Source organism: Mixophyes fleayi, chromosome 1 (assembly GCF_038048845.1).
Source record: "Mixophyes fleayi isolate aMixFle1 chromosome 1, aMixFle1.hap1, whole genome shotgun sequence".
NCBI lineage: Eukaryota > Metazoa > Chordata > Amphibia > Anura > Limnodynastidae > Mixophyes > Mixophyes fleayi.
Window position 1 is genome coordinate 95,613,985 of NC_134402.1, and position 23,856 is coordinate 95,637,840.

At 43.5% G+C, this 23,856-nt stretch overlaps 1 protein-coding gene across 1 annotated transcript in view; it reads right to left on the minus strand.

Moving 5' to 3' along the window:
• The window catches only part of ETFDH (electron transfer flavoprotein dehydrogenase), a 42,039-nt gene that overhangs the window by 11,890 nt on the left and 6,293 nt on the right, over positions 1-23,856 (minus strand). Inside the window, exons 3-11 of the mRNA XM_075198179.1 lie at positions 18,772-19,001; positions 16,500-16,581; positions 13,933-14,051; positions 13,726-13,803; positions 7,174-7,320; positions 5,513-5,653; positions 4,908-5,051; positions 3,007-3,175; positions 1,198-1,380 (exon numbers count right to left, since the gene is read on the minus strand). Coding sequence (XP_075054280.1) covers positions 1,198-1,380; positions 3,007-3,175; positions 4,908-5,051; positions 5,513-5,653; positions 7,174-7,320; positions 13,726-13,803; positions 13,933-14,051; positions 16,500-16,581; positions 18,772-19,001 — 1,293 coding nt within the window. The remainder of the gene's footprint in view (positions 1-1,197; positions 1,381-3,006; positions 3,176-4,907; positions 5,052-5,512; positions 5,654-7,173; positions 7,321-13,725; positions 13,804-13,932; positions 14,052-16,499; positions 16,582-18,771; positions 19,002-23,856) is intronic.

A 23,856-nucleotide genomic window follows, 5' to 3' on the forward strand; every position in this document is an offset into this window, starting at 1 on the left:
TATATATATGTAGAAGAACAGAGATAAAAAACAAGTAATCAACTGATCTTTATATAAAAGTTGTACTTGTAATAATTAAACACCACCAAATATATAAGCCAGTAGGAGACTATAATGTAAATCCTACTAGCCCAGTTATTAAAACATTAGATAAGTGTTCAATAAAGGTGATACTTAGCCCATAGGCCACAAAAGGGGAGAAGTCCAACAGCAGTTTGTCCTGTGCCTGCTCCCTCAGTTCTGTTCACTCTTCCCGGGCTTCTCTTGGCGCCAGAAGGCTGGGAAAGACCATCTCTCTCTGGAAGGAGGGGGGAACTCTATGCTGTAGCTCCCCCCCCTTCAGTAACTGCCGTCTCTGCAGCTATTCCAAAAAATAAAAGGAACATGTCCTGCCTTTAAAGGCTTGAAGCGTGGCAGAGTAGTGGAGACCTCTAGGACAGAGGTCTCCGCAGCGAAAGATACCCGACACCCCCCTCCTATGTATGAGGGGGGAATCGTGGTATAGCCCCCTTTCCTCCTTCTCCGTAGTGTCCGACTGTAAAAAAATAAAATGGCCGCCGGCGTCTGTCAGTTGCCGATAACCGGCACTCTCTGCCTGTAATGGCAGCGCCGGTTATCGGGGAGGCTGGAGGAGTGACAGCGGTCCGTGAGACCGCTTGTCACTCTTCAATCAGGCACACATCTTCCATCTCTCCAGTCTCTGCCAGTGAGCGCCGCTGGCTCTCATCTGGCAGGGGAATGCCTGCGCTGTCCTGCTGTGAGTGTGTTCTCTATAGTAGAACACACTCCAACGCTGCCACTGCTGAAAAGAAAAAAATTGAAAACACAAATAAAAGAAAGTAAATTCATTAAAATTTACACTAAGTACTAAAACACTGCCCCAACTCCAGGGCACCTAAAAAAAACTGAACAGGAAGAGGCAGGGGGATTGTAGAGGGGAGGGGTCTGCCAGCAGTACTAAAGTTTAACTAGTTAGGTGCCAACTCCCAAGCTCCCCTACACAACCCATGGTAAGCAGTGTCCCCCAGACCGGATGAAAGAGAAACATTATTTATATCTATTTTTTTATGACAATGTGCGATTGTTCCCTCAGTGTACTGATGTCCCTGCCTACTTATCTCATTCACTAAATTAATAATATACTAATCAATGTGTAAGGATTTTTGCAGTGGACCTGCACTGTTTCCACAACGGTACCTTTATGCTTCAGTGTCCAAGGCTCCTTCCCCCTTAGTATCCAGTAGAATATACCAGTGTAGATCATGCCACCATACAGCCCCAGAGGTCCGTGGCAAGAAGGTCTAATATTCCTCACTGAATAGAGCTCCTTCCACACCCAGGATTTCTTTAAGTTCTCTTCATACTCTGTGACATTGAGTCCTAGAATACAATAAAATAAATATATACAAATCTGTCAAAACAGAAATTAGATTAAATAAAATGAATGGAGAATTAAACTATACTGTATGAACAAGTGGTTTTGCAGTAGTGTAACTGTTTCCACAATTTTAGTTAATTTATTATTGTATGGTACAGCCTGGAAGCTAGGATCCAAAGAGAATCTGGAATACATGATGGCATTAAATGACTGAAGCCTGTTATTGTCAGACACTCACAGACCGGATGGTTTTCTCCCCTTCCTCACCACACTTATTTTCACATTTTTTGCGGAGCATTGGTTTCACCAGGAACAACTTACTTCTTAATCTATCCAAGTGAATGTAATTTGTTAAGTCAGATATGACTTTCTTTTGGTAGCGTAGTGTAATATATGATTTTATGAGCATTACATGGGGGGGAAAAAAAAATGAGTAATAGGATTGCTACCTATTGTACTTTCACATTTGTGCAACCCTAAAAATTTTCATCAAAATTGCATTTGCTAGTTTTGCTTTATTATAGCTATACTAAAAGCAGCCAGATGGCAAAGACTATTTCTAAGATTTTTCCCTCACCTTGTGGTGTAACTCGACTGCATGGGGTGACATATGGACTATATATAATTCATTAGAAGGGATCTACTGCTGCTGTATTGCATGGGGTGACATATGGACTATATATAATTCAATAGAAGGGATCTACTGCTGCTGTATTGCATGGGGTGACATATGGACTACATATAGTTCATTAGAAGGGATCTACTGCTGCTGTATTGCATGGGGTGACATATGGACTACATATAGTTCATTAGAAGGGATCTACTGCGGCTGTATTGCATGGGGTGACATATGGACTACATATAGTTCATTAGAAGGGATCTACTGCTGCTGTATTGCATGGGGTGACATATGGACTACATATAGTTCATTAGAAGGGATCTACTGCTGCTGTATTGCATGGGGTGACATATGGACTACATATAGTTCATTAGAAGGGATCTACTGCTGCTGTATTGCATGGGGTGACATATGGACTACATATAGTTCATTAGAAGGGATCTACTGCTGCTGTATTGCATGGGGTGACATATGGACTACATATAGTTCATTAGAAGGGATCTACTGCTGCTGTATTGCATGGGGTGACATATGGACTATATATAGTTCATTATAAAGGATCTACTGCTGCTGTATAGCAGGGAAGATGTGGATTGTGTCTGTCTAGCCTAGTATAGCAGGATATACAGAATTGCATCTCCTATGCCTTAATATGGCCAGGGATCTGTGGTAACCCCAATGTGGGAACTCAGCAATGGTAAATACGATATACCTGGTAAACTGTGGGCGATCAGGAACCAAAGCACATCACTGGATCCACAGCCAGTCACTTACAGCCAAGTTCCAGCGACTGCAGTTTGTATGCCTACTGTCCTCATCAGAGATATGAATAGATTAAATCAATCTATTTTTAATAAAATTGATTGGGAAGGTGCACAATAAACTTCATATTCAAAAAATAATGGCAAAATGCAGCATTAAAGGAAAGAGAATTAAACCATTAAAATATTTTGGAATAATTTGAATTATTGAAAATAATACACATACAACAATAAACTAGCCTTCATACCTTGAGTACTCGACTGGAGGTTTTCATCTGTAAGTTGTTTAAAGATGGACTCTGCGGCCAGCATGCCACTCTTCATTGCCGTGTGTGTCCCTTTAATCTTAGGAACATTCATGAAGCCTGGACTGCACCCAACCAAGAGACCACCAGGAAATGTGAGCTTTGGCAAAGACTGAAAGCAAATAAGTAGGGAAAAGAAATTATTTCCTTAAATACCAACTGCAGTTTTATTCTACCTTCAACTCAATGCTTCCCCTGATGAATTTAAAAGTAGTGAGCAGGAGACAGGGTGTACTGGCAGGCCTCAATCATGCATGTGCCACCCATAAACTTTCCATTTATGTGTCAAAGGTTCAGGGCCAAGGGGCTTTTTAACTACCTTGAACAAGGTCCATCCAAACAGGAGAGAGGATCTCCTATACCAGTAGTTACATGCACGAGGGGCTAGTGAATCGCCGTATCGCAGGTAAGTAACATTAGACCTATTATGTAACTAAACCACATCCACAAGCTGTTGTACTACGAGTGTCTTATGACCCATGAATAAGACTGACAAGAAGGGCTTTGGGATAGAATAATAATGGAGCACAGATGAGTTTAGCTTGCTGACAGTGTTTGTTATTTGTAGATGCTAGGTAAAGTGGTGCAGCAAAAATATAATTATACAGCAGACAAAGATAGGGTTAGAGTGCCAGTTTACCGTACAAGATTATCTTACACACTGCTTCAATTCACGAATACTTTTGTAGCAAAAAATACTGGCTAGGTGTTCTAACCATCCTTCACTGAAGATATCTATAGATAACCTAAGTTCCAATGTAAAATATAAAACCTAAATTAACATGACAGGAAAAGCCGCTCTGCCCAATAGCAAGGGGGCTCTGCAGTTGTTTTACAAATACATTTCAGACAGACCTAAAATGGGTCAAAGTGGTGTTGCCAATAGCAATCAGATGTTTGTTTCCATTTTAAGCTGCAGTATAAAAATGATAGCTACAATATGATTGCTTGCTCTAGGCAACTGTGCTGAACCAAACTGTTGGGCTTTACAGGGGATCTATATTGTGTCCAGGCAGATTTGATGAGTTTTGTTGCCATTGGATACAACAGTTCAGATCAGTGCAATGGATACAATTATATCTGCACAACAGGTCTATTGTCATATCCAAGATCAACATAAATAAACAAATCGCCATGGCCAACAGAAATTGGAGGTCCTCTTGAACTTACAGAACATTTTTTTTCAGCGTTTGGTTCAGTGGTTGAAGTGGTGGTATGAAAAACGTAATGGGAATGTAAATGGATGAAATCTGATAGTTTTACAATGAAGGCAGTAGAAGTGGCGGTACCACTTCGCCCACTGGTTTGGTTACAATCAAATTGTTCTTCGGAATTTGCAATCTGAAAACAGTGCAGACTAAAACGCCACCCAGATGACATTGTAAGGAGCTCAGTAAGAATCACTTCCGCAGGGTTGTCAATATAGTGTGTCAGAGCTATCCCCCACTTGTATGAAACAGTGAGAACCACTCATTACACTGGTCTAGTCATACTAGGTTTTAATTGATATGGAAGTAAAAAAATAAAAAAGTGGCGATTGTGTTACTATTACGCCTGTGGAGTGGGCAGGTTCACGACTAGTTCATAAGTAGTATAGGAAAGAACAATATTAGATCAAAGGACCAAAGAGAACACATTTTCAGAATAACATGTCACTATTTAAGATTAAAAACAACTTTAACCAGCAAATGACTGCTACTTGCTGAAATCCTGGCACCCATATTTCTTATGCACAAGCGTACGCTGGCTGGCAAACAGGATAAGCGTTTACACTTTGACCAAATGCAGTGATATGGTATCTTCAAGATACTGAAATAGCAAAATGAGGAAAACACAACAGTTACCTGGAAACCACCTTCATTAAGAGCACGTGCCCCATAAGCAATTCGTGTCCCACCTTCCAAGGTTGGGGTCACACTGGGGTGATGTTTCCATCGCTGAAATTCTCTGTATGGGTTTAAGTATGGGTTCTGATAATCCAAACCAACCTGCAACAAAAACAGAGAAGAATACAAAATTATAGTTTGGTCACTTGGGAGGTTTAGTCTCTGGATAATGTAGTGTTCATGTATGTAGAAACTATGATTAAAATACATATACCATCATTGAGGTAGGTGTGTATAATAAATATGGAGACTATGCAGATATGGATTTTTTGGGCAGGAAACAATACTCGTGTACAGAACATTATTTTACAAGGAACAGGTAATACAGGACTACGAATTAACTTTATTTGTACTTTAATATATTGCTTAATACATGCAAACTAGCATTAGGCTTCCTGTTTTATCCATTTCACTTTACCTACAGTCCTCTCTTTCAATAGAGGTTGTAACTCATTAGTTTTCTATGTTCGCTCCATTGAAATCTTGTTGTGAAGCTTGGAAACATATATAGTAAGCTGGAAAGGGTAGAACACTATATGCCCTACACATGTACAAATGCCTACCACAAATCCAAGTGCTACCAGCGGTTCCGTCTCATTAAGGTGATAAAGGAATGATCCACCATATGTGTGTCTGTCCAAAGGCCAGCCCACTGTGTGTTCAACAAGACCTGGACTCCATTTCTTCTCATCAATAACCCACAGCTAGAAGATAAATGTGAACAGGAAGATCACTCTATAGCCAGATATTTTTGGCCTGAATTACATTCTTGTTATACTAGATTTATGTATTTGTATAAAAAACAAAAAACAAACACATTTACTGAACATACTGGGTCCGATTCATGAAGAAAATTAAGACAAAGATAGGTAAGTTTCCTCCTGGAAAAAAACATGTTACAATGCAAGGGGTGCATATTAGTTTATTATTTCGCACACAAGTTAAAGACTGGCTATTTTTACATGTAGGACACAAATACTTGATCGCTTTATTTTTACACTGATATGTGAAGTTGATCTAGGACATGTCCTACCCCAACAATAAATCTGTCTTCATTTTGTAAATTTATCTCCCCCTCCAATACAACATGGTTTTGCCCAGGTGAAAAGTTACTCATTTTTTCCCTTTACTTTCCTTAATAAATCTTGCCAATTGTATTTTGCGAAATCTCAGTGACATACTTAAGAGCAAAAAACATATAATTCTTTTAAATATGCTGTAAGAGGGTGAATTACATACGATTTGGGTTTTTTTCTTTTATAAAAGTAAATTTGTTCTGCAGAAAGTTCTGAAAAACCCGGAACACACAGACATGACTACCATGAGGCGGACTGGATTAACACAAGATCACGTTGCAGCCTCCCATGATGTTTATATTTTTTAATTAAACATGTCTCCACTCAGCATACCCCACAAGAATGCAGTTTCTGGGTTTGAAATAGATGGGGGCATCATATTAGTAAACAGGGGCAAGGTCAATTTTTACCTGAATTGTTGACCTGTAATGTTAGTAGTTGTGTTAAAGTAGTAACACTTTGACACATATTTGATGAATACAAAATATAGTGGTACCTATGGACCAATAGTGAGATGTATATGTTCTCACCGTGTTTCTGAAACCCATGGTCTCCCCGTGGGTTTCCTCCAGGTGCTCCGGTTTCCTCTCACACTCCAAAAACATACTAGTAGGTTAATTGGCTGCTAGCAAAATTGACCCGAGTCTTGTGTGTGTGTGTGTGTGTGTGTGTCAGGGAATTTAGACTGTAAGCTCCAATGGGGCAGGGACTAAAGTAAATGAGTTCTCTGTACAGCACTGCAGAATCAGTGGCACTATATAAATAAATGGTGGTGATGATGATGTATGTATAAAACAACAATGTTTCTGCATTCTGGTAGATAAACAAGATTTTATATTTATTTTGTGTTCATTTCAGAGCCACTATCTGTTTGTGGGACATGGTGACATTATTAAAAAGCATTTTGACTCCTGAACAGGTACTAAAAGTAAAAAATGTCAGAACTTTGTAACAAATAGGTGATAGAGTCTTGATAAGCTAGTCAAGCACTTAAATGAAAATAACTCGATACTGACTCAGCAGTCCTAGTTTTGCTGCCTTTTCCCATTTTGCATAACAGTTTGTTAAAATATTTATTAAAACTGGCCCTATGAATACAATGAACCAAAATACATACAGTAAGGAGTAATGCTGTACTTGGTTATTACCTCTTTCAGCCCAATTGCATAAGTTTGTGGTTCACATTTTTCTCGGAGATTTAATGTCTTGTACAACTGTTTTGCAAGATGCCCATGGCAGCCCTCTCCAAAAATGGTGACTTTGGCATGTAGCTCCAGACCTCGTTCAAATGTCGGCTATAGGAATGAAACAAAGGTGGAAATTAAAGTCCCTGCTTTGTAGCACAGAAAATGTCCAAGTGTTAATAATCACGAATTCCAGCAGTAAGAAAAGTCCTGTTAAAAATATACAGTAAAGAAAAGAGGATTTATGTACTTACGTTAAATCCGTTTCTCTGATTCTGTCTGGGGGACACTGCTTACCATGGGTTGTGGAGGGAGCTTGAGGAGTTGGCACCTAACTAGTTAACTTTTAGTGCTGCCGACAGACCCCTACCCTCTACAATCCCCCTGCCTCTTCCTCTTCCTGTCAGTTAATTAAAAAGCCCAAGGAGAAAAAAGGGCAGTCAAACAAGAGCACACAGAGGAAAAGCAGAAGGGAGGGATCGCAGTGTCTGGGGGACACTGCTTACCACGGGGACGTTCTAAAGCAGCCCCCTAAGGGTGGGACTACTCTGAAAATCCCGCTCGCAAAGCATTACGAGCGAAATTTGCATCCACGGATGCAAATACATTAAACTGGTAAAATTTTGTAAAGGTGTAGACAGAGGACCAGGTCTCTCTGGCACCGGACGGATAGCCTTATGTAAGCTTGCCTAATAGTAGCCGTAATCCATCTTGCAATGGACTGTTTTGAGGCTGGCCAGCCTCTCTTATTAGCATCATAAAGAACAACAGAGAATCAGTACGTCTAATCTGAGAAGTTCTTTTGACATAAATGCGGAGAGCCCTAATCACATCTAACTTTTCCATAGACTGTTGATCCGAATGGAAAGTAGATGAGAAGACCGGAACTACAATTTCTTGATTCAGATGGAAAACCGAAACTACTTTAGGAACGAAAAAAAGAGAGGGTTCTTAACACCGCTCTGTCCTCGTGGAAAACCAGATATGGTTCCCAACAAGACAGAGCTCCTAATTCTGAAAGCCTACGTGCAGATGCAATAGCCAAAAGAAATAGAACCTTCCAGGTCAACCATTTCAAATCTGCCACAAGTAAAGGCTCAAAGGGAGGCCCTTTAAGCATATCCAGCACCAGATTGATGTAGGCGGAACATAGGGAGGCTGAATATGCAAGACTCCCTGGAGGAAAGTCCTAATATCTGGCAAATCCGCTAATTTCAGGTGAAAAAAGACTGAAAGTGCCGATACCTGAACTTTTAGGGAACCTAAACGAAGCCCTGCTTCCAGGCCATCTGAAGAAAAGCCAATAAACTAGGGAGACGAAAAGAGGACATGTGACATGTCCTATTTTCAAACCATCTGATATAGGTTTTCCAAATCCGGTGATAGATGCGAGCTGAGACTGGCTTTCTGGCTCGCATCATAGTGTTCACGACACTGGAGGAAACAACCTCTAGCCCTCCAGAGGCTGGCTTCAACAGCCATGCCGTTAACTGATCTGAGGTAATTCTGGTAACGGAAGAGACCCTGCAGAAGGAGGTCGACTCAAGATGGAAGACGAAACCCGGTCCTTCTGCCATAGAGTATATGTCCGCGTACCAGACTCGGCGCGGCCATGAGGGAGCTATCAGAATTACTGGCAGACCTCCTTGTTTTACTCGTCTGAGCACACGAGGAAGCATGGTAATCGGAGGGAACAGGTATCCCAACCTGAAGTCCCATGACATCGTCATAACGTCCACTGCCACCGCTAAGGGGTCCCTTGCCCCTGAGCGAAATGTGTGAACCTTTCTGTTGTGTCTGGAGGCCATGAGATCTATATCCGGAAGACCCCACCTCTGAGCCAGAGACTGGAACACTTCTGGATGGAGTGACCACTCTCCTGGCATCATCTGATTTCGACTTAAGTAGTCGGCCTTCCAATTTCTTATTCCTGGAATGAATACTGCCGATATTGCTGGAACATATAGTTCTGCCCAAATCAAGATTTGAGTTGCAATCTTCATTGCAGCTACACTCCTGGTTCCTCCCTGTCTGTTGACATATGCCACAGCCAAGGCTTTGTTGGACGGACGGGTGGTCCTGGAGGAGGGATTGGGCCCCCCCGAAGGGCTAAAAGAATAGCCTTCAATTCCAGCACGTTTATTGAAAGGTCGACTCCTGAACCGACCAAAAACCCTGGAGCCAGAGATGTAGGATCACCGCCCCCAACCTTTCAGGCTGGCGTCTGTCGTGGCTATGATCCGTGACCATGGAGCGAAAGACCTGCCCACCGTCATGAGATCCCGAATCAGCCACCACTGGAGTGAATGTCTCGTCCTCTGGGATAGAGAGATCCTCTGGAGATCTAAGCGAAGGTGGGATCCTGACCATTTTGTCAACAGATCCCACTGGAACAACGAGAATGGGCTCGACCAAAGGGGATGGTCTCGAAGGAGGCCACCATCTTTCCCAGCAACCGCATGCACAAGTGCATTGAGGGGCTGGGGGAAGACAAGACCTGAGTTGTTATGCTCTGAATTGAAGCAACCTTCTCGACAGGCAGGAAACCCTTTTGCTGGCTGGTGTCCATGATGAGGCCTAGGAAAAGCATGCGTTGACATGGAACCATCTGGGATTTCTTTAAATCGATCAGCCATCCGTGGCCCTCGAGGACCACCAAGGTGAGGGACAAGAGATGATGTAAGCCATCTACTGAGGAGGATCTGATGAGCAGATCGTCCTAATAAGGCCCGACCTGAACTCCCTGAAGGTGAAGACATGCTGCCATACCCGACATGACCTTCGTGAAAACCCTTGGCACTGTTGAGAGGCCGAAGGGGAGGGCCTGAAACTGATAGTGGAAGGATCCCACCGAGAATCTTAGAAGAGACGGATGGTGAATCCATATGGGAATATGGAAGTATACGTCCTTTATGACTATGAATGCCATAAACCGATCCTTCTCTAAGCCGTTTATCACAGACCTCAGGGATTCCATACGAAATTTGTCCACCCTTAAGTGCACATTGAGGCCCTTTAAATTTAGGATGGGGTGAAAGGAGCCGGCTTCTTGACCAGAAAGAGGTTTGAATAAAACCCTTGCCCTTTCTGGTAATCTGGAACCCTGCGGATAACTTTTTGAAAAAGAAGAGAGGCTACCCAATCCTGTATAGCCTGCCTTCTTAATGGATCTCGGGGTAGCGGAGTTTGGGAGAAACGATGTGGAGCGGGGCCCAACAGGTCTATCCTGTACCCCTCTGATATAATACCCCGAATCCAAGAATCTTGGGAGGACGCTGCCCACTGTTCCTGAAACAAAGACAGACGTTCCCCCACTGGCGCCCCCTGCAGAACAGGGTGGTCGTCATGACGCAGGCTTCTCCTGGGACATGGAGGCCTAGCGCCTAGCTGCAAACGAGGATCTCCCCCTGGCAGAGGAGCCTCGAGAATTGGGCTGTCTGTCTCTAAAGGACTGTCCTTTAGGAAAGGAGGTCTCCCGAAAGGCTGACGAAAAAGAGCTGACCCGAGGGTTCCAGCTCCTGTTAGGGATACTGGCAAGGAAGTGCTTTTGCCACCGGTTGCCTGAGAGATCAGGGTATCCAATTCCGGGCCGAACAAACCTGCCGCTGAAAAAGGAATGGTTTCCACGGACATTTTTGATTCCGCATCTCCTTCCCGTGATTTCAGCCATAACTTCTTCTTGCTGAGATAGATGCAGCCTGAATAGAAGAGGATACAGCCGCTGTGTTCCGGGTCGTCCCATAAAGGGACCCCGATGCCTCCTTCATATGCAAAGCCAGGGGAAGTAAATCCTAAAAAAAAATATATATATATATATATATATATATATTTTCACTCTTAGGGGGAATTGAACCCACAGCACTATGTTACCAGAACAGTGTATATATCAGCTGAGCCACAGGTCCTGATGTAGCCACCCAAGCCGAAGCAAATGTGGGCCTAAAGGAAGAACCCGCAGCCGTAAATATAGATTTCAGCTGGGATTCCACTCTGCGGTCATTGACATCCTGCAGAGATGCAGAACCTGGAGCTGGGGGTAAGGTGTGCTTGTCCAATCGGGTTATGGAATATCCACTTTTGGAATACTCTCCCAGCGAACGACATCTTCCTCCTGCAATGGGTACAGGGAAGAGAACCTTTTGGGAACAGATAACCTCTTATCAGGCTGTTTCCAGGCTCCTTCTGAAATATCCTTAAGTTCTACGGAAGGGGGAAAACGGATAACCTTTCTTATGCCCTTCTTAGAGACTTCTGTCTCTAGGAGTAGTATCCTCCGGCTCTGGGAGGTCCAACTCTTGTCTCACTGATAAAAAATCAAATCATTAATAAATTTGCCTCTAGAGCCTTCTTCCTGTCCCAAGGGTTGAACCTGGTCAGGATCAGAAATAATTTACCCCTCTTCCTCTGAAAACTCCTCAGAGTCTGAAAGGACCATAAGGGTATAATCATCTGTAGGTCTCCTTCTCTTAGCAGGCGGAATGTTTGGGGATTGAAGTAACTGGTTTAGTTTATCCAAACCCTTTATAAATGCTGTAGACCATGCCGGTTCTGTGGGAACAGGGCCTAGGTCTGAATGAGAAGAGGAAGGTCCTGTATAGATGTTCCAATAGAACCTGTGGTAACAGGGAGGCCCAACTGAGTACTATAATTATTAGCCACCGAAGTAGTCACAGTAGGTAGCAATTGATTAGATAGAAAATCATCTGTGCTAAAGAGGAAACCGACTGTGACAGGGAGGTCACCCAGGCCGGTTCCTCCGTCAGTGGGGCTGAAACATGTTGGGTTTGCGCAGGGGGAACCCCTGCCTCGCAGACAGAGAAGAGCGCCAACGGGTCCTTCTGCCCACAAGGTAAATTTTTCATTACATTTAGAACATGTAAAATATTTTGCAATAGGGCCCTTTCCCTTATCTGACATTTTTAATAAAAGGAAGGCACACCAAACACACAGACTTAAATTGATAAATTTAGCTGAGTAGAAAGAGGGAGATAAATGTGTGCAGAGAAAAGTGTAACTACAAGTAATCAACTAATCTACATATAAAAGTTGTACTTGTAATATTTTAAACACAAAATAATACCCAAGCAAGTAGGAGAACTATAGCATAACCCCTACTAGCTCCCTTGTATACAGCAATACAGAATATGTGTTTAAATAAATCTGATACTTAGCCCATAGGCTCAACAGGGGAGAAGTCCAACAGCAGTATCCTGGTGCCTGCTCCCTCAGATCAGTTCTCTCTTCCCGGGCTTCTCCTTGGCGCCAGAAGACAGGGTTAGACCATCTCTCTCACTGGAAGGAGGGGGAACTCTATTTCCTAGCTCCCCCCCTTCAGTAATGCTGCCTCTGTAAGCAATTGTTCCATAAAAAATAAGAGGCATTTAAGGCAGAGTAGTGGAGACCTCCAGGGAAGGTCTCCACAGCAGATAACACCTGATGCCCCCTCCTATGCATGAGGGGGATCCAGGTATAGCCCCCTTTTTTTTTCAGCCACCGCAGCACTCCTGTGCCGAAATCCAAAATGGCCGCCGTTATGTGAAATGTCCGATAACCGGCGCTCTATGCCTGCAGTAGCAGCGCCGGTTATCGGGGAGGCTCCAGGAGTGACAGCGGTCCGTGAGACCGCTTGTCACTCCCAATTCAGGCACTTGTTTCTTCTGTCCCTGTCAGTGAGAACCGCTGGTTCTCATCTAACAGGGGAATGCCTGCGCTGCTCTGCTGTGAGTGTGTTCTCTATAGTAGAACACACTCCAGCGCTGCCATCTGTGAAAAAAAATTCAAAAGAATAAAATAAAATTGTAAATTTAAACTAAGCACTAAAAAACACTGCCCAACTCTCAAGGGCACCTAAAAAAACTGACAGGAAGAGGAAGAGGCAGGGGGATTGTAGAGGGGAGGGGTCTGTCGGCAGCACTAAAAGTTAACTAGTTAGTTGCCAACTCCTCAAGCTCCCTCCACAACCCATGGTAAGCAGTATCCCCCAGACTGGATGAAAGAGAAATCCATGTAACATGGTGGAAGCGAGCCGTTGGCAGGAGGTGGAGATCGCAGCACCTCCGTGGCCTGCTCCAGGCATCCCTAGCTGCGTCCGAGGGATGCAGACAGTAAAATTAGGAAAAACATAATACAAATCCAGAGGGTGCCTATTACAGCCACAGAACAGCACCCAGTTCTGCCGGACACCTAACCTAACCAATGGGGTATACAGGAGGAGGAGCTTCTGTTCTGTCTGTAAATTTAAAAGTGCCGAAGCTCCAGTCACAGCACTCTATGTACTAGTGTTCCAATGTCCCCCACTTGGGTGAATGAGAAACATAGTAAAGAAATCCATGCAACTTTGCTACCTTCATTCTAATAGGCATGAAATGGTCACAAAGTAGCCAAGAAATAGAAAGAAAATAATTTGCAGTACCATTTCCTACAACGTTTCCTTGTTTAAAACACAAACAATCTATTAAATCAAGGCAACAGAGTGAAATGTATTCTTTATCCATGTGTCAAAGTCACAGATGTTACCTTTGGTGATCCATCTTTGTGAATGCCAACATCGTTTGTTGCTATGCCTTTAACACTGCCATCTGCATGGAAAAGTACCTGAAAAAATAAATAAATGTATATTCAGAATTTATACTGGATCTATAACTCAACGCATTATAAAATGTTGACCAGAATCAATAGCTATTCAGTGGGCAGGTAATGTAAAAAAGGAGAAAAGACACTTACCTCTGCTGCAGCATAGCCGGGGTATATTTCAACACCAAGAGCCTCCGCCTGCTCACCAAGCCAGCTGACAAAGTGTCCAAGCCTTACAATGTAATTGCCATGATTGTTCATTGGAAGTCCTAATTGTACAGAAGAGAGTGTTAACATGTATATGTATCAGAGTCACATGTACACTTCTTGCTACAGCAGTTTATTGTTGCTCATAAGTATTTCCAGAAATGAGATAAAAGTCATCTTGTGAAATCAGAATTCGGTTCATGAATGGGTTACTTATTACAAACATGGGTAAATATAGTATTTAAAATAACCATTGACCCTTAAGCGACAATTCTAATAACAGCTTCCAGAGGAGGTTTATAATGGGCAGCACAGTGGCTTAGTGGTTAGCACTTCTGCCTCACGGCACTAGCGTCATGAGTTTGATTCCCGACCATGGCCTTATCTGTGTGGAGTTTGTATGTTCTGACTGCGTTCGCGTGGGTTTCCTCCCACACTCCAAAAACATACTAGTAGGTTAATTGGCGGCTATCAAAATTTACCTTAGCCTGTCTGTCTGTCTGTCAGGGAATTTAGACTGTAAGCTCCAATGGGGCAGGGACTGATGTGAATGAGTTCTCTGTACAGCGCTGCGGAATTAGTGGCGCTATATAAATAGCTTTAGCAGGAGGTGCTGCGTCTGGCCCGTCATTGTACCACATGACTCACAAGTCACCGAGCAGGCATTAGTTGCAAAAATCCAGATGTATGCTGATTGGTTAAAGCAATTAGTTTCTCCAATCAACTGGGGCCATTTCAAATGGAATTTGTAACCACTAACGATAAGATTTCAGGAGCAAATAAAGACAAAGGTGGAAATGCCCTCTAAATGTGAAGGGACAAATACAGAATATAGCGAGGTATACAATACACACAGAAATAAGTACTGGATTAAATACATTTACACCAAATTCATAAAAGGAGCTGTTCATGAATATTTGCATTACCTCCCACATCTCACTTCTGCCTTGTGATGTCATCAATAGTACATCATGTGTCCACCACCCCCTGCTTTTAACATGTATCTGCAGGTGGATCTGTCGCTATGTCATGATAGAACACTATTCGTCATTTTGGTATTTTGATTATAATGCAAGGCTGCTACTATCACAATGTCTTTCCAGGGCCAAATAATCATATCAGTTGTAAATGAAAACTGCATTGTAACACTGACCAAACCTGATTAGTAAACAGTAATTCCCCATGTATTGTACCTAGCAGAACATTGCATTATCAGGAACATTTTGCAATGGATTTTATTTTATACATCATTTTTATCAACACATTAGCTGGTCATTAAGATCATGAAAAATGAGCAACAACATACTAATATTTATTCTCTACTAGAGGCGGGCTGGCGAGTCTCAGCCCAGGGGGGGCGCACAGGCGGCCGCATCACATGATAGGCGATGCGGCCGCGTCATTGATGAGGGGGGGGGGGGGGGGGCGCGAACAGGGGTCAGACGGAGTGGCCCGGGGGACCGATGCCCCCCTGCCCCCCGCCCCTGTTCTCTATCCAATATTTATATTGGGTAGAGAATACAAACTGTAGAAACAAGTCACAAGTGCCTGTGTTGGCTAAAAACTATAACTATTAAAGCTAACTGCAATTCCTGCCGTGGACTTTGTTATGTGACAGATGTAAACAGACTGATGTTTACACAAGGTGTGGCACAGAGAACAGCTGGCTATGCACATATATAAATAATAGGGTAACCAAGTTATCTTAGGCCTGGATGAGACCTTACACTCACTTATACTGGGTAATGAATTCAATAAATACCTGTCTGAGCCTTTCTATATGGACAGTTTTAACTTAATGCTGCAACAAAATAAAGGCATAAGGCGTCATATCAGAGCTTTCACGCAGGTCATAGAACTGTCCAAAGATATGACCATATAGAGAAAGAACGTGAAAGATTTGTTACATCACACAAGATATTACATAACTACATCACTACTATATGATCTTAGCAATATTGTATATAGCAGATTGTAACAGTAATCATTTTGCATATTATATTATCAACAGTACAAAGGATGTTACCTTATAAATGTTTACAATAAATACAACAGTGATAACACTAAGCATGGTTTATAAAGCGCTACGAAATATGTTGGCGCTATATAAATAACTGATGATGATGATAAAGCTACAAAAAGCTGCCTAAATTCAACTTCATGAACTTAAGGTGTAAAAGATTAAAGAACAGTACATAGGAATATATCAGCTCAAAGTAGGCTTTTGCATCAGAGCTATTGGTAGACCAAGTACATTATTTGTATGTAAATAATTACAGTGCTCATCTGACCCATCATGCAAGTACTTAAGAACAACACTGCTCATTTCTGGCATGTGTTAAAGAGCACATCTAGATACAAGGTGCTGTACAAAGACAATTTGTCGGCAGTTCAGTAGTAACTGGAAAGTATGGAGCGATTTCCTCCCTCTCTATTTTACAAAGGACATATGTGTCTTCCATCTCATGACAAGAATGTACTATTCATAAGGTGCTTTTAGTGAGATATACCTGGGAGTATAGGCACTGGTATTCTATGCTTTTCTGTTAGTATTCCAAACTTATCTCCAGCCACTTTGGTGTGCAATGGAGCCTAGAAAAGTAGAATTGTATTAGATGTAGATTGAACAGAGTTCAGTCGAGTACAGTGCACACTCACGCATGACCATTAAAAGGTAGATAAATTGGTCAGCCACATTAAGGAAATAAAACACATTTTACTGTTTTTAATATTGATGAGAGTATAAACATAAATTAAATAGAAGGTCAACCAAGAGCCATGAAATGCTTCTAAATAAATGTCCAAGGGGTAGATTTACTAAACTGCAGGTTTGAAAAACCTGAAGGTGTTGCCTATAGCAACCAGATTCAAGCCGTCATTTTGTAGAATGTACTAAACAAATGGTAACTAGAATCTGATTGGTTGCTATAGGCAACATCTCCACTTTTTCAAACTAGCAGTTTAGTAAATATACCCCAAATAATTGATTATAAGGACTCAATATTTAAATATAAAATAAAGTCAATCAAAGAGCAAACAGTACTATACTAAAAGGATAACTTCACTATTCATTTTGCTTTTACTATAATATTCCCTATATTTTAACACTTATGTAACCCCCTCCTTTATGATTAAGCAATAAACTGTTACCTGTAACAGTCTAAGATGTTTTCTGGTTCACTACTAACCTTCGAAGCGCTCCTTTAGTGTTTCTACTTGTTGTGGTCCGACAAGGCTCTGTCATTAGTCCTTGAGCCTTTTCATACTATACACCACTTTTCTTGGGGAACTAATTTGCTAGTTTGGCCTACAGTACCACCTCTATGCTGATGACACTCAACTCTACTTCTCCAACCTCTCCCCTTTTAAACTATCTTATGTAACCAACTATTTCTATACTATCTCCACATGAATGTCCCAACACTACATGTCCAAAAAGAGCTTATCATCTTCCCTCCTCCCAGAGCCACCACCTCCTCCCCTCATATCTCCATCACAGTCAACTATATCACAAATTCCTCCATCTCCCAAGCCTACTTCCTTGGTGTTCCACTTGACTCTGCTTTATTACTCACATCCAGTATATTTCCCATTGTTGTCTGGCATTCCCCATACCCATATATCCCCACTTCAATCCATTTAAATGGCTTCCACTCTTTCTGCTGCACCACTTTGCAAATCCCTACAGTGACTTCCTTTGTCCTTCAGAATCCAATTCAAATTACTCACCCTTACCTACAAAGCCCTAAACACCACCCCTTCATACATCTCAAAATACTCTCCCTCTCACTCTTATAACTAGCTCTGACCTGCGCCTCTCCTCTAATAACCAACTCCCACTTCCACCTACAAGACTAATCCTATGCCACTACCCACTTAAGGAATTCCCTACCACACCCTTCAAATCTTTAAAACCTTCTCCCATCTCTGCATTAGTGTTAACCCTACTCCCACCTATACTACCCACACTAATGCACCCTCACAAATGGCAAAACCTGCACTCTGAGCCACACTTACTCCTACTGTCTCAGCTGTGCCCTTTTTAAATTAGAATGTAAGCTCTCTTATGAGCAGAGATCACTCTACCCTTTGCTTTAATGTCTCCATTTATATTGTCTACCTTATATATCCCTGTTTCATGTTTGACCTGTTTTCTAGACTCTACAGACTGAAATCTATGATAATAATAATAATAATAATAATAATAATAATAATAATAATAATAATAATAATAAGAAGAAGAAGAAGTTATTTTCAAACTTCTTTCTGGTTATCAGGGCAAACCGAGCAACTCTTTCCTATGAAATTCATGATGAACCTCACACTAATTGTTCTCACCTCACCCCATTCCCTCCTCTACACCATCATTCACCTGACTTTGGGGAATTCAAATTATCAGAGCAAGCATAAATGGGGAGGCGATTGTATACTGCCTGCAACAAGCTGGAAATTGAAAGCAGGTACCAATTGAACCCAGTAATTTGAGAAGTATAAGCAGTAGGTGGATGGGGTTTCTATTACAAAAATGTTAGATATTTTAGGGGGAATACTATATTAAAAAATGAATAAAAGATGAAGCTTATAAACATACAACTGGTAAAAACATACACACTGCATGGATGATCTCTGGTACTGGAGGGGTTGAATATATATGGCCTCTAACACCCTTATACAAACATTTGCACTCATGGATGCACTGCCATATTTATTTATTTAACAATTTCAGTAGCACTAAATCTGTACATTTAAGGTGGTAATCTAATTATTAACTTAAGTACTTACCCCTCGCTCTTTCCAATCAGGAAAAAGTTCCTCCAGGGCTCTAGGCTCTAGACAGGCCCCCGACAGTGTGTGAGCCCCAATTTGGGCTGACTTTTCCACTAAGCAAACACGCAGTTCCTTGTCACTCTCAGCTGCAAGCTGCTTTAACCGTATAGCTGCAGAGAGTCCTGCTGGGCCTCCCCCAACTATCACAACATCCGCTTCCTCTGCAAACCTTTCCATGCTCACCTCTAACAAGAGAAAGCAGTGTGGTAATTACTAAAATGAACTTGAATACAACATCTTAATTGAAAACCATACATACATACACAATAAAAGAATAAGAATTATCTGAAAAGAGAGGATTTATGTACTTATGTTAAATCCGTTTCTCTGATTCCGTCTGGGGGACACTGCTTTACCATGGGTTGTGGAGGGGAGCTGGGAGTTGGCACCTTACTAGTTAACTTTAGTGCTGGTGATAGACCCCTCCCCTCTACAATCCCCCTGCCTCTTCCTGTACAATCCAGTTTGTTTTAAAAAGCCCCAGCAGAAAAAAGGGCAGTCAAACAAGAGCACACAGAAGAATAACAGAAGGGAGGGATCGCAGTGTCCCCCAGACGGAATTAGAGAAACGGATTTAACGTAAGTACATAAATCCTCTTTTCTCTTTCATCCAGTCTGGGGGACACTGCTTTACCATGGGGACGTTCTAAAGCAGCCCCTAAAGGGTGGGACTACTCTGAAAATCCCGCTCGTAAAGCATTACGAGCGAAATTTGCATCTGCTGATGCAAAGACATTAAATTGATAAAATTTAGTAAACGTATGGACAGAGGACCAAGTGGCTGCCCTGCAAAGCTGGTCCGCAGAAACACCATTCCTTGCTGCCCACGACGCCCCAACCGATCTGGTGGAATGGGCTGTGATTCTCTCCGGCACAGGACGGCTAGCCCTTATATAAGCTTGTCTGATGGTAGACGTAATCCATCTTGCAATGGACTGTTTTGAGGCTGGCCAGCCTCTCTTATTAGCGTCATAAAGGACAAATAGAGTCTGTACGTCTAATCTGGGAAGTTCTCTTCACATAAATGCGGAGAGCCCTAACCACATCTAACTTTTCCATCGATTGGTGATCCGTATGGGAAGAAGATGAGAAAACCGGAACTACAATTTCCTGGTTGAGATGAAAAACAGACACTACTTTTGGTACGAAAGAAGGGAGAGTTCTTAACACCGCTCTGTCCTCGTGGAAAACCAAATATGGTTCCCTACAGGACAGAGCTCCTAATTCGGAAACTCTACGAGCCGAAGCGATAGCCAAAAGAAAGAGGACCTTTCAGGTCAACCACTTTAGGTCTGCCTTACTCAAAGGTTCAAAGGGGGGGCCCTTGAGCATCTCTAGGACCATGTTGAGATCCCATGGAGCAGTAGGAGGGACATAGGGAGGTTGGATATGTAAAACTCCCTGGAAAAAAGTCCTGGGGCTAGATTTACTAAGCTGCGGGTTTGAAAAAGTGGGGATGTTGCCTATAGCAACCAATCAGATTCTAGCTTTCATTTATTTAGTACCTTCTACAAAATGACAGCTAGAATCTGATTGGTTGCTATAGGCAACATCCCCACTTTTTCAAACCCGCAGCTTAGTAAATCTAGCCCCTAATGTCTGGCAATTCGGCTAATTTCTTATGCAAAAAATACAGAAAGTGCCGAAACCTAGACCTTTAGGGAACCTAACCTAAGGCCTGTTTCCAGGCCATTTTGAAGGAAGGCTAATAGACGGGAAAGTCGAAAAGAGGACGAGTGGAACGTCCTGTTTTCGCACCATCTAATGTAGGCCCTCCAAATCCGGTGATAGATACGAGAAGAGACAGGTTTCCTGGCTCGCATCAGCGTCTGAATTACACTGGGTGAAAAACCTCTAGCCTTCCAGAGGCTGGCTTCAACAGCCATGCCGTTAAATTGAGCTGAGGTACATTCTGGAAATGGAATGGACCTTGCAGAAGCAGGTCGATTCGATACGGAAGGCGGAACCCCGGCCCTTCCGCCATAGATATGATGTCTGCGTACCACACTCTGCGCGGCCAAGAGGGAGCGACTAGAATTACTGGCAGAAGGCCCTGCCTAACTCGTCTGAGTACTCGAGGAAGCATGGGAATTGGGGGAAACAGGTATCCCAACCTGAACTCCCATGACATCGTCAAAACGTCCACTGCCGCCGCTAAGGGATCCCTTGCCCTTGCGCAAAACTTGTGGACCTTCCGGTTGTGTCTGGAGGCCATGAGGTCTATGTCCGGAAGACCCCACCTGAGAACCAGAGACTGGAAGACATCCGGGTGTAGAGACCAATCCCACGGCATCAGCTGGTTTAGACTTAAAAAGTCCGCCTCCCAGTTTTCTATTCCTGGAATGAAAACCGCCGATATTGCTGGGACATATTGCTCTGCCCAAACAAATATTTGGGCTGCAATCTCCATAGCTGCTGCACTCCTGGTTCCTCCTTGTCTGTTGACATATGCCACGGCCGTGGCATTGTCGGACTGAATTCTGACCGGTTGGCCCTGAAGAAAAGACTGGGCTCCCCGGAGAGCCAAGAAAATGGCCTTCAGTTCCAAAACATTTATCAGTAGAGTTGATTCCTGAGGCGACCAAATTCCCTGGAGTCGGAGGTGAAGGATTACCGCCCCCCAAGCCTTCAGGGCTGGCGTCTGTCGTGGCTATGATCCATGACCATTGTGCGAAGGATTTTCCCACGCTCATGTTGTGCAGACACATCCACCACTGAAGAGATTCTCTCGCTTTCTGAGATAGAGAGATCCTTTGACTTTTCAGGTGTAGGTGTGACCCTGACCACTTCGATAGCAGATCCCATTGGAAACATCGAGAATGGGCTCGCCCGAAGGGAATGGTCTCGAAAGAGGCCACCATCTTTCCGAGTAGCCTCATGCACAAGTGCATTGAGGGGCTGGGGTAAGACAAAACCTGGGAGGTTACCGACTGAATAGAGGAGATTTTCTCTGCTGGGAGAAACACTCTCTGCCTCCTGGTGTCCATGATGAGTCCCAGGAATACCATGCGCTGACACTGGATCAACTGGGATTTTTTTGAATTTATTAGCCAACCGTGGCCCTCGAGAACTGCCTGGGTGAGGGACAGGTGATAACGCAGGCAACCTTCTGAGGAAGCCTTGATGAGTAGGTCGTCCAAGTAAGGAACGACCTGAACTTCCTGCAGGTGAAGACATGCTGCCCTGACTGACATAATCTTCGTGAAGACCCTTGGGGCAGTTGAGAGACCAAAGGGGAGGGCCCGAAACTGATAGTGAGCAGATCCTACCGAGAATCTGAGAAGAGACTGGTGGTGGATCCAGATGGGAATGTGGAGATAAGCGTCCTTTATATCTATGGACGCCATGAACTGATTTATCTCTAGGCCGTTTATTACTGACCTCAGAGATTCCATCCGAAATTTGTCCACCCTTAAGTGAGCATTGAGGCCCTTTAAGTTTAGGATGGGCCGAAAGGAGCCGTCCGGCTTCTTGACTAGGAACAGGTTTGAATAAAAACACTTTCCTTTCTGGCCATCTGGCACTCTGCAGATGACCTGCTGGAGTAAAAGAGAAGCGACACAATCCTGTATAGCCCGTCTTTTTAAAAAATCCTGAGGTAGCGGGGTCTGGAAGAAACGCTGTGGAGCCGGGCCCAATAGGTCTATTCTGTACCCCTCTGCAATTATTCTCCGAATCCAAGGATCTTGGGAAGACGCTGTCCATTGTTTTTGAAACAGGGACAGACGTCCTCCCACTGGCGCCCCCTGTAGTACAGGTTGGTCGTCAGGACGCAGGCTTTTCCTGGGTCTTAGCGGCCTGGCGCTTGGTAGTAAACGAGGATCTTCCCCTAGAGGAGGAGCCTCGGTAATTAGATTGCCTTCCTATGAAGGACTGACCCCTTTGGAAGGAAGTCCCTCGAAAGGGCTGTCGGAAGGAGCTATTCCTCTGAGCGCGGCTTCTGTTAGCGTATACTGGCAAAGAAGTGTTTTTGCCCCCCGTAGCCTGGGAAATGAGGGTATCCAATTCCGGGCCGAATAAGCCCGCTGCAGAAAAGGGGATGGTTTCAACGGAGCGCTTTGACCCTGCGTCACCTTCCCAGGATTTCAGCCATAGTGTTCTCCTTGCTGAAATGGAGGCCGCCTGAATGGCAGAAGAAACCGCTGCTGAATTCTGGGCCGCCTCATAGAGATACCCCGAAGCTTCCTTTAAATGCAAAGCAAGGGGAAGGAGCTCGGGGTCCTGTAAAGCTTCTGCCAGCTGGTCTGCCCATGCTTCCATGGCTTTTGCTACCCAGGCTGAAGCAAATGTGGGTCTAAAGCCAGAACCCGCAGCCGCAAATATTGAATTGAGCTGGGATTCTACCTTAAGGTCATTGGCGTCTGGGAGAGACGCTGAACCCGGGGCTGGGAGTAGAGTATGTTTAGCCAGGCGAGCAATAGGAATGTCTACCTTGGGAATACTCTCCCAGCGAGTCGCCTCTTCCTCCTGAAGAGGATACAGAGAGGCGAACCTTTTGGGAATGAAAAACCTTTTCTCAGGTTGTTTCCAAGCCCCTTCAGCAATTTCTTTGAGTTCTGCAGAAGGAGGGAAACGGTTGGCTTTTGTTTTGGCCTTTTTGAACAGATTTCTGTCCCTGGGGGAAACCTCCTCCGGCTCTGGGAAGTCCAGCGCCTGTCTAACCGCTAAAACCAAATCATTAACAAATTGGTTTCTAGGGTACACTTCCTGCTCTGAGGAATGACTATGGTCAGCATCCGAATAGATTTCCCCCTCTTCCTCAGACTCTTCCTCCGAATCTGAAAGGACCACAAGGGGATTTAACGCTCTAAACCTCCTTCTCTTAGCAGGCGGGGTATTAGAGGAATCTAGCAACTGGTTAAGCTTGTTTAATCCCTTCAAAAAGGCTGTAGACCAAGCCGGGTCTGTATTAGCAGGGGCTGGGTCAGCCTGTGATGTGGAAGCTCCCGGCAAACTCGATCCACTGGCATCTGAGAAAGCCTGGGGGTCTGAATGCGTATTAGTATTACTAGCCACCGAAGATGCCACAGTTGATAGCAA